The sequence below is a fragment of the Salvelinus fontinalis genome, chromosome 17 (genome assembly GCF_029448725.1).
Source record: "Salvelinus fontinalis isolate EN_2023a chromosome 17, ASM2944872v1, whole genome shotgun sequence".
Taxonomy (NCBI): Eukaryota; Metazoa; Chordata; class Actinopteri; order Salmoniformes; family Salmonidae; genus Salvelinus; species Salvelinus fontinalis.
The window spans coordinates 43,268,039-43,279,210 of NC_074681.1; the positions used below are offsets into that span (position 1 = coordinate 43,268,039).

Below are 11,172 nucleotides of genomic sequence, written 5' to 3' on the forward strand. Positions count from 1 at the left end.
AGTAAGGTCTTTCTCAGAGTGCCAGGAGCAAACCATGCGCTGACTATGCGCGTTCATGTGAGAGTTAGCTGCGTTCCATCGCATTTCTGAAGACAAAGGAATTCTCCGGTTGGAACACTGAAGATTTATGTTAAAAACATCCGAAAGATTGGTTCTATACATCGTTTGACATGTTTCTACGGACTGTAACGGAACTTTTGGGACTTTTCGTCCGTACTTCCCGCTGGACTTGTACGTGCGTCGTGAGTTTAGATTGTGTACTAAACGCGCAAACAACAAGGAGGAATTTGGACATAAATGGACATTATCGAACAAAACAAACATTTATTGTGGAACTGGGATTCCTGGGAGTGCATTCTGATGAAGATCATCAAAGGTAAGTGAATATTTATAATGCTATTTCTGACTTCTGTTGACTCCAACATGGTGGATATCTTTTTGGGTTGATTTGTCGTCTGAGCGCCGTACTCAGATTATTGCATGGTTTGCATTTTCCGTATAGTTTAAAAAAAAAATCTGACACAGCGGTTGCATTAAGGAGAAGTGCATCTAAAATTCCATGTATAACACTTGCATTTTCATCAACATTTATGATGACTATTTCTGTAAATTGATGTGGCTCTCTGCAAAATCACCGGATGTTTTGGGACTACTGAACATAACGCGCCAATGTAAACTCAGATTTTTGGATATAAATATGAACTTTACCGAACAAAACACACATGTATTGTGTAACATGAAGTCCTATGAGTGTCATCTGATGAAGATCAAAGGTTAGTGATTCATTTGATCTATATTACTGCTTTTTGTGACTCCTCTTTTTGGCTGGAGAAATGGCTGTGTTTTTCTGTGACTTGGCTCTGACCTAACTTAATTGTTTGGTTTGCTTTGGTCGTAAAGCCTTTTTGAAATCGGACACTGTGGCTGGATTTACAACAAGTGTATCTTTAAAATGGTGTAAAATACATGTATGTTTGAGGAATTTTAATTATGGCATTACTGTTGTTTTGAATTTGGTGCTCTGCAGTTTCACTGGCTGTTGACGAGGTGAGACGCTACCGTCCCACATACCCTAGAGATGTTAAATTCGTAACTAAATAGATTTTTAAATTTCTATTGGAAGGTTTTAATCATTTGCAATTATGTCTACTTATGATAAGGTAAAAGGTTTATGTTTGTCTCCATATGATATTGTAAATATATCCAATGCAAAAAACATCGACATTTAAATGGTATTAATATTAATTTATATACATTTCCGTTAATTCCTAAATATTCCCACGGAAAGTTTCCACCTCTGAATATTCTCCAAAATGTGCAGCCCTAAAGAAGAGATAAGAAAATATTAACCAAATAAACTAAAGTAAAAAATAAAACTAAATAACAAGGCTATATACAGGGGGTACTGGTACCGAGTCAGTGAGCGGGGTTAGTTGAGGTCATTTGTACATGTAGGTAGGGGTGAAGTGACTATGCATATATAATAACAGCGAGTAGCAGCAGTGTACAAAACAAATGGGGGGGTATGTAAAGTAATAGTCCGTAGGCCATTTAATTAATAAATCAAATAGTTGACATGACAACTAATTAAAATGCCAAGGATGAGTTATTGTGACAGGGTAGGTACCAAAGTGTTGCTCATTGTTTCCTAGGGGACCCTACAATGTTTGGCTACATTCAATGTTTTTTCATGTAGCCAACATATTCATGCTTCACCTATTCCTCTTTGATTTAGAAGATACTGTTGCACAAACAACATGCTGATTTAGGCCTACACCATCACTGGTATTAGGCTGTACATCTAGCTACATTTGCTCTGACTCAGTACATTTATCAGCTAGCGGCTATCACGATTTGTGAGAATTCGTCAGAGAGTGAGTAAACCACCACTACCCTCTGTTTATTGGCCAACGTGCAATCATTGGAAAACAAACTGGACAATTAAGACTATCCTACCAACGGGACATTAAAAACAGTAATATCTTATGTTCCACCGAGACTTGGCTGAATAACGACACGGATAATATAGAGCTGGCTGGCTTCTCTGTTTTTCGGCACAACAGAGCAGCTAAGTCTGGTAAGACGATGGGTCCATTTGTCAATAACTGCTGGTGCGTGAGGTCTAATATTAAAGAAGTCTCGAGGTATTGTCCGCCTAAGATAGAATACCTCATGATAAGCTGTAGACCAAACTATCTACCAAGAGAGTTCACATCGTAGCTGTCTATTTACCACCACAGTCCGCAATAGTTTTCAAGCCCAGCCACATACGACGAGTGTCAGACCTGGTGTAGTAGGATTCAAGACCGCACTCAACGAGCTGTATACGGCCATAAGCAAACAAGAGCATGTTGATCCAGAAGCTGCACTCCTAGTGGCCGGGGACTTTAATGCAGGCAACCAAATCTGTTTGACCTAATTTCTACCAGCATGTTACATGTGCAACCAGAGAGAGAGAAAAAAAAAAACTCTAGACCACCTTTACTCCACACAGAGACACATACAAAGCTATCCCTCGCCCTCCATTTGGCAAATCTGACCATAATTATATCCTCCTGATTGCTGCTTACAAGCGAAAACTAAAGCAGGAAGTACCAGTGACTCACTCAATACAGAAGTGGTCAGATGATGTGAACGCTAAGCTACAGGACTGTTTTGCTAGCACAGACTGGGATATGTTCCGGGATTCATCCGATGGCATTGAGGAGTATACCCCCTCAGTCACCGGCTTCATCAATAAATGCATCGACGTCCCAACAGTGACTGTACGTACATACCCCAACCAGAAGCCATGGATTACAGACAAGATCCGCACCGAGCTAAAGGCTAGAGTTTCGGCTTTCAAGGAGCGGGACACGAATGCGGACGCCTATAAGAAATCCCGCTATGTCCTCAGACAAACCCTCAAACAGGCAAAGCATCAATACAGGACTAAGATTGAATCCTAATACAACGGCTCTGACCCTTGTCGGATGTGGCTGGGCTTGAAAACTATTACGGACTACAAAAGGGAAACCCAGCCACGAGCTGCCCAGTGACGCGAGCCTACCGGACGAGCTAATTCCCTTTTATTCTCTCTGAGGCAAGCAACACTGAAGCATGCATGAGAGCACAAGCTGTTCCGCACGACTGGGTGATCTCGGTCTCCATAACCAATGTGAGCAAGACCTTTAAACAGGTCAACATTCACAAAGCTGCAGGGCCAGACGGATTACCAGGACGTGTACTCAAAGCGTGCACGGACCAACTGGCATGTGTCTTCACTGACATTTTCAACCTCTCCCTGGCCGAGTCTGTAATACCTCCATGTTTCAAGCAGACCACCATAGTCCCTTTGCCCAAGATAGAGAAGGTAACCTGCCTAAATGATTACCGCCCCAAAGCACTCATGTCGGTAGCCATGAAGTGCTTTGAAATGCTGGTCATGGGTCACAACACCATCATGCCAGAAACCCTAGACCCACTCCAATTCGCATACCGCAGACCACAGATGACACACTCGCACTCCACACTACCCTTTTCAACCTGGACAAAAGGAACACCTAAGTGAGAATGCTATTCATTGACTACAACAACATAGCTTAGTGATGAGCCTTGTGGTGCACTAAGGACCCAGGGACTAAACACCTCCATCTGCAACTAGATCCTGGTGGTAAGGGTAGGCAACAACACATCTGCTACGCTGATCCTCAACACTGGGGCCCCTCAGGGGTGCGTGCTTAGTCCCCTCCTGCACTCCCTGTTCACCTACGACTGCTTGACCAAGCACAACTCTAGCTGACGACACAACAATGGTAGGCCTGATCACCGACAATGATGAGACAGCCTATAGGGAGGAGGTCAGAGACCTGGCAGTGTGTTGCCAGGACAACAACATCTCTTTCAATGTGAGCAAGACAAAGGAAATGATCGTGGACTATAGGAAAAGGAGGACCGAACAGGCCCCCATTAACATCAACACAGCTGGAGCGGGTCGACAGTTAAATTCCTTGATGTCCACATCGCCAACAACCTATCATGGTCCAAACACACCAAGACAGTTGTGAAGGCACTACAAAGCCTATTCCCCCTCAGGAAACTGAAAAGATTTGGCATGGGTTCCCCGAAGTTCTATAGCTGCACCATCGAGAGCATCCTGACCGGTTGCATTACCGCCTGGTATGGCAACTGCTCGGCATCTGACCGGAAGGCAATTCCGAGGGTAGTGCGTACGGCTCAGTACATCACTGGGGCCAAGATTCCTGACATCCAAGACCTAAAAATTGTCAAAGACTCCAGTCGCCCAAGTCATTGACTGTTCTCTCTGCTACTGCACAGCAAGCAATACCAGAGCACCAAGTCTAGGACCAAAAGGCTCCTTAACAGCTTCTACCCCCAATCAATAAGAGTGCTGAACAACTAAACTAATCAAATGGCCACACGGACTATTTACATTGAACCCCCCGTCCCCCATTGTTTTTACACTGCTGCTACTCGCTGTATATTATCTATGCATAGTCACTTTTCAAATGACCTTGATTAACCTGTACCCCGACACATTGACTCGGTACCGGTACCCCCTGTATATATCCTCGTTATTTTATTGTGTTAGTTTTTATTTGATTTAGTAAATATTTTCTTAACTCTATTTCTTGAACTGCATTGTTGGTTAAGGGCTTGTAAGTAAGCATTTCACAGTAAGGTCTACACCTGTTGTACTCGGCACAGGTGACAAATAAAATAAAATTTGATTTTATTTCTTGTTTCATACAGGTATGCATGCATTGGGTTGCAGGTGCTTCAAGGAGGGAATCAACTTAAAGCTGCAATATGTAACTTTTTGGGTGACCCGGCCAAATTCACATAGAAATTTCAAGATACAGATCTGTCATTCTCATTGAAAGCAAGTTTAAAAAGTGGTAGATATGTTCTATGTGTGCTATTTCTATGCGTCCAGTTCTTCCTTTTAGTTTTGCGTCTTTTACTTTTGGTTTTGTACACCAGCTTCAAACAGCTGAAAATACAATATTTCACAGCGGTTTAGATTGTGCAATGATTCTCTACATTATACTAGCTTGTTTGGTCACAGACTGAAATTAGGTGAACTATTAGAATTTTTGCAACCATGAAATGGCAGAGCGATTTCTGCATAGTGCATCTTTAAAAAAAGGTCAATTTTACATAAAAAGCACTTAGCCTACTTTGTTGAACATTTTTGGAACATGGTTTGCATTGTTAGGTGATCAGCTTGACAGTTCAGCAGAGAATTTGTGAATGGTCAGAATAACGCACTTAAATGACTTGAAACATCCTGTGTGCACGACTGCAGCGATATATTTTCAAAAAGGCGATAATAACGTTGTAACTGATTTTAAATGTGTAAAATTATTAATATTGGCTAGGGTGATGGGTTGTTTCTGGTCCAGCCAATACACCTGCGCTTCAAACATCTCATTTCAAATGGGCATTAATATGGAGATGTTTCCCCTTTGCTGCTTTAACAGCCTCCACTCTCAGTGCTGCTGAGTGAGTAGGCTACAGGGGCCTTACCTAGGGTCCATCCCTTGCATTACAATCTCATCTTGCTTGCACTCTACCATGTCATTCGTAAACATGGCATGGAAGTAAGGGATGGAGGCAGCCAGAACAATCCTGTGGGCGCTGAACTTGTGGTCTCCAACCTGTAAGGGCGATACAAGCAAGTGATTTAGTCCAGACATGGGTCAAATATATAGCCTGTCAAATACATGTTCCATACGGCAGACTGGAACAAATGGAATAGCATCAAAAGGGTGCATACTTCAAGTTAAATCAAGCCCACCTCAAGTGCATTCATTTGACAGAATTGTAATACAGTTGAAGTCAGAAGTTTACATACACTTACGTTGGAGTCATTAAAACTCGTTTTTCAACCACTCCACAAATTTCTTGTTGACAAACTATAGTTTTGGCAAGTCGGTTAGGACATCTACTTTGTGGATGACAAGTAATTTTTCCAACAATTGTTAACAGACAGATTATTTCACTTATAATTAACTGTATAACAATTCCAGTTGGTCAGAAGTTTACATACACTAAGTTGACTGTGCCTTAAAACAGCTTGGAAAATTCCAGAAAATTATGTCATGGCTTTAGAAGCTTCTGATAGGCTAATTGACATCCTTTGAGTCAATTGGAGGTGTATCTGTGGATGTATTTCAAGGCCTACCTTCAAACTCAGTGCCTCTTTGCTTGACATCATGGGAAAATCAAAAGAAATCAGCCAAGACCTAAAAAATGCAATTGTAGACCTCCACAAGTCTGGTTCATCCTTGGGAGCAACTTCCAAACGCCTGAAGGTACCACGTTCATCTGTACAAACAATAGTACGCAAGTATAAACACCATGGGACCACGCAGCTGTCATACTGCTCAGGAAGGCGGCGTGTTCTGTCTACTGGAGATGAACATACCTTGGTGCGAAAAGTGCAAATCAATCCCAGAACAACAGCAAAGGACCATGTGAAGATAGATGCTGGAGGAAACAGGTACAAAAGTATCTATATCCACAGTAAAACGAGTGCTATATTGACATAACCTGAAAGACCGCTCAGCAAGGAAGAAGCCACTGCTCCAAAACCACCATTAAAAAGCCAGACTAAGGTTTGCAACTGCACATGGGGACAAAGATCATACTTTTTGGAGAAATGTCCTCTGGTCTGATGAAACAAAAATAGAACTGTTTGGCCATAATGACCATTGTTATGTTTGGAGGAAAAAGGCGGACGCTTGAAGCTGAAGAACACCATCCCAACCGTGAAGGACGGGGGTGGCAGCATCATGTTGTGGGGCATCATGTTGTACTTTGCTGCAGGAGGGACTGGGGCACTTCACAAAATAGATGTTATCATGAGGTAGGAAAATTATGTGGATATATTGAAGCAACATCTCAAGACCATCAGTCAGGAAGTTAAAGCTTGGTCGCAAATGGGTCTTCCAAATGGACAATGACCCCAAGCATACTTCCAAAGTTGTGACAAAATGGCTTAAGGACAACAAAGTCAAGGTATTGGAATGGCCATCACAAAGCCCTGACCTCAATCCCATAGAAAATGTGTTGGCAGAACTGAAACAGCGTGTGCGAGCAAGGAGGCCTACAAATCTGACTCAGTTACACAAACTTATTGTGGGAAGCTTGTGGAAGGCTACCCAAAACATTTGACCCAGGTTAAACATTTTAAAAAGGCAATGCTACCAAATACTAATTGAGTGTATGTAAACTTCTGACCCACTGGGAATGTGAATAAATAAATAAAAGCTGAAATAAATCACTCTACTTTTATTCAGACATCTTCATTTCTTAAAATAAAGTGGTGACCCTAACTGACCTAAAACAGGGAATTTTTACTCGGATTAAATGTCAGGAATTGTGAAAAACTGAGTTTAAATGTATTTGGCTAAGGTGTATGTAAACTTCCGACTTCAACTGTAATCAGAACTTAATGTCACCTTTAACCATTGCTTTCCCCTTGGCAACACCAACATAAGACTATAGCCTATTGTATTCAGTAGCCGTGGTGTGAAGTACTTAAGTAAAAATACTTTAAAGTACTACTTAAGTATTTTTTTGTGGTATCTGTACTATTTATATTTTTCAACTTTTACTTCACTACATTCTTAAAGGAAATAGGGTACTTTTTACTCCATACATTTTACATGACACCTAAAAGTACTCGTTACATTGTGAATGCTTAGCAGGACAGGAAAATGGTCCAATTCGCACACTTATCAAGACAACACATGGTTATCCCTTCTGCCTCTGATCTGGCGGACTCACTAAACACAAATGCACCTTTTGTAAATGATGTCTGAGTGTTGGAGTGTGCCTCTGGCTATCCATACATTTTAAAAACAAGAAAATGGTGCCGCCTGCTTTGGTTAATACAAGGAATTTGAAATGATTTACACTTTTACTCAATTTTAGCAATTACATTCACTTTTGATACTTAAGTATATTTAGAACCAAATACTTTGACATTTACTTAAGTAGTATTTTACTGGGTGACTTTTACTTTAGTAACTTTGTATTAAGGTGTATATATACTTTTACTCAAGTATGACAATTGGGTATTTTTTCCACCACTGTTCATTAGGCTACTTATTTGAGAAATGTGTTTAATTTATATGGAAAACTATAAAATCAAAAGAGACATCTTGCATGAGGTGGGTGCACTGACTGTTAGGCCTAACCAATACCAACGTCAAGGCATGAAGTCGCCTTCATATAGGGCATGCGGTGCAGGTCGTGTTAAAGAGAAAGTGCACTAATGGAAGCCAGAGTGAAGGCTCGCTGGAGGTGATGCATTACAGACAAAGATGAAATTCCCAAGGGCTTCAGAATCTGGCCCAGTAGATACGTAGGCTACAGGACAGTACACTGCAGCTTATCATAATGATGGTGCTTATTAATAGAGCAGGTGCATCACGTGGGAGGGCCTGAAGAGCGAACATATAACTCCTGTTTCCATGTTCCCCGACGAAGGTCCCACTGACCACATGCAATGTGAACTTTTAGTTGATGCTGCAGGTGTTAACGCCACAGATTTTAGGACAATTGACAGTCGGCTCGAGGTTTGTGAAGATAAGGGCAATGGCTGGCTAGTCGTGTTAATTTGATTCAAGAATGCCGCAATCTGAGATAACAATGGTCAGTAGTCCATATTTGTCTCAAAGCAAGGCATACTGGACTAGCTACGTTATACTTTTCTAATTCAGCAGGGCTGTGTATTGTATACGTTAGTAACCAGTTGACTAAGTCTTGCCTGAGAGGCCATTACTATAGCTAGCTAGACACCAGCGGTGAGTTTCCCAAAAAACAAACAGTCAAGATGATGTTAGTACTAAAGATGACCTTTACGTTTTAGGTAACCCGTACACCCAATTAACGTTAACGTTAGTGTGCTGCTTCGCCATCACAGCAAAAAAAATGTTTTACTTGCAGCATTGGCAGTAACGTTAACGTTAGAGTAGACTTCAGTCGGTGCTAACAGTAGTTCTCTCTACAACCTAATAACTAACGAAGTAAAACTCCCTCTGGCTAAAGCTTTTATTGGTTCTTCCGGACGTAGGGTGAGTCTACTAGCAAGTTGGGCGGCCAAATCGTGGATAAAACTACCTTGACAATTGAAAGGGAAGGGCTAAATGTGTTAGATAACTAACGTTACTTATTTGGCACGATAACCGCGACTTCTACATTCATATAATGCCTTACAGTCAGTAGCTACACTAGCTAGATATGCTGTTTAGCCAATAATTTACTTAGGCTAGAGCTTTATATTTACAAATAGAAGGCTCTGCAGCTAGTTAGCTTGCCTCAATTCTATTGCTAGCAAGATAGCTAGTTAGCCGGCTAGCTATTTTCTCAAAGTAAGTTACTGTAGTGCGCTTGGCTAGCTACTAGGCTAACTCCACACATACCTTCAGGGTGACATCGCAGAGTTTCCCTTGCCTTCTGATCTCCTCCATAACAGCATATCCACGACCTGGTAAATCGTGGACTGAAAAATGCATCAAATCCTCCAGTTCTTCATATATCATATCACCCATCGTCATTGAGGAAAAGGGAAATTACGAATTTTGAAAACGCCTAACAATGGGAACTGACCGACTCGAGACACCGTAGTCTGAATAATCTACAATCCACTAGTATTCTGCCAGCAACGCAAATTATGACGTGAAATTGTATGGTAATAAGGAAACCTTCAACATAAAAGCCTTGAATTTCATTCAACTGAAATGTGTCTTCTGCATTTAACCCAAACCCCTCTGAATCTGAGAGGTGCAGGGGGCCGTTTAAATTGTTGGGGGTTAACTGCATTAAGGGCAGATCGACAGATTTTTACCTTGTCTGCTCAGGGATTCAATCTAGCAAACGTTCAGCCCAAATGCAATACACTGTAATAGACTGTACATGGGATACATATTGGGTTGTAGAGAGAACTATTCTACCAGGAAATACTCAGTAGATTGTGGTCAGTAAACCCATAGAATATGGTGTTAGGTAATTGTATAACTGCTGTTATAATAACATTTATACAAATCTATTAGCAAGTACAAATTGCAAATGCTTAACTAGATGTTAATTTTCCAAACCAAAAATTGTTGGTAAAGTATTTTTTTATCGTTATTTTGTTTCAAAGTTTTCATAAACCCTTTACAATATTTGATTGACAATAAAGAGCCTTCTGTTGATATTGGTCACATTACTGCTAACTAATGTGATCTTGTCATGCCGTGAGCACTGTGCAGTTCCAAAATAATCCAAAGGATGGCAGCCTAGACCACAAATTAATGTGTTGCATGAAATAATGTTCTGGTTAGTGCAATATAGTAGGATTGGGATTTTAGGCTGCCATCCTTTGGAATATGTTGGAACTGCGTAAACTCTCATTAGCAGTAAACATGTATTATAACTGTAGAGTAGGGGGACACAGAGATAACTTTTGCAGATATGTAAAAATTGCAGTGACAACACTTCACAATTTTACCAGCAAACAATCCTTTCTCCAAACTAATATTCACTATGCTTGCGAGTTATATTAATCAATCAATCATAGACATATATTATCTTGTTTATATCTGGAAGTAGTGTTAGCTAAATTAGCTAGCCAACTTTAGCCAGTTAGCTTGGGTGCTTGACTGCCTTCTGGGAAATGGACCAATCCTGTTTCTTAGCGGATTTTGGGGTTGAATAATCCTTGTGAGAATCAAGGACAGTGGATATTAGGTAACATATTCAAATGGGCAGTATATATGGGCGAGAGCATAAATTATGTTTAAAAATAGTTTAACTTTATGTCACGCCGCATTCAAACAATCGCTAAAGGGTTTAGATTTGGGGGCTCTGTGTTGATACAATATGTAAACTATGTGGTAGAGCAGGGTCACAAGGAAGTATAGCTATGGTAAAGTACAACCGGCTAAACAAGATAACATATTTGGGGGTTTCGAGAACCATGCGACTCAAGAAAACCTTAGTAGTTTTAAACTCGTGAGCCTTTATTTTGTTTTATTCTAAAATATATTTATTGAATTGACGTAAGGGAGGAAGAGATACGAGTAATTCATGTGGCTTCCCTGTGAAAAGTAGAATTAGGTTTGTTTTGACTAGAAGTCTAATTAAAAAGTCACCTGGTAACATAAACATTAGCGAAAA

The 11,172-nt window shown here is 40.7% G+C and overlaps 1 protein-coding gene across 1 annotated transcript in view; it reads right to left on the reverse strand.

Moving 5' to 3' along the window:
- klhl18 (kelch-like family member 18) overlaps nucleotides 1–9,651 on the reverse strand; it is a 65,331-nt gene extending 55,680 nt beyond the window's left edge. The window contains exons 1-2 of the mRNA XM_055867557.1: nucleotides 9,435–9,651; nucleotides 5,530–5,660 (exon numbers count right to left, since the gene is read on the reverse strand). Coding sequence (XP_055723532.1) covers nucleotides 5,530–5,660; nucleotides 9,435–9,569 — 266 coding nt within the window. The 5' untranslated portion in view covers nucleotides 9,570–9,651. The remainder of the gene's footprint in view (nucleotides 1–5,529; nucleotides 5,661–9,434) is intronic.
- Between the last annotated feature and the right edge of the window lie 1,521 nt (nucleotides 9,652–11,172).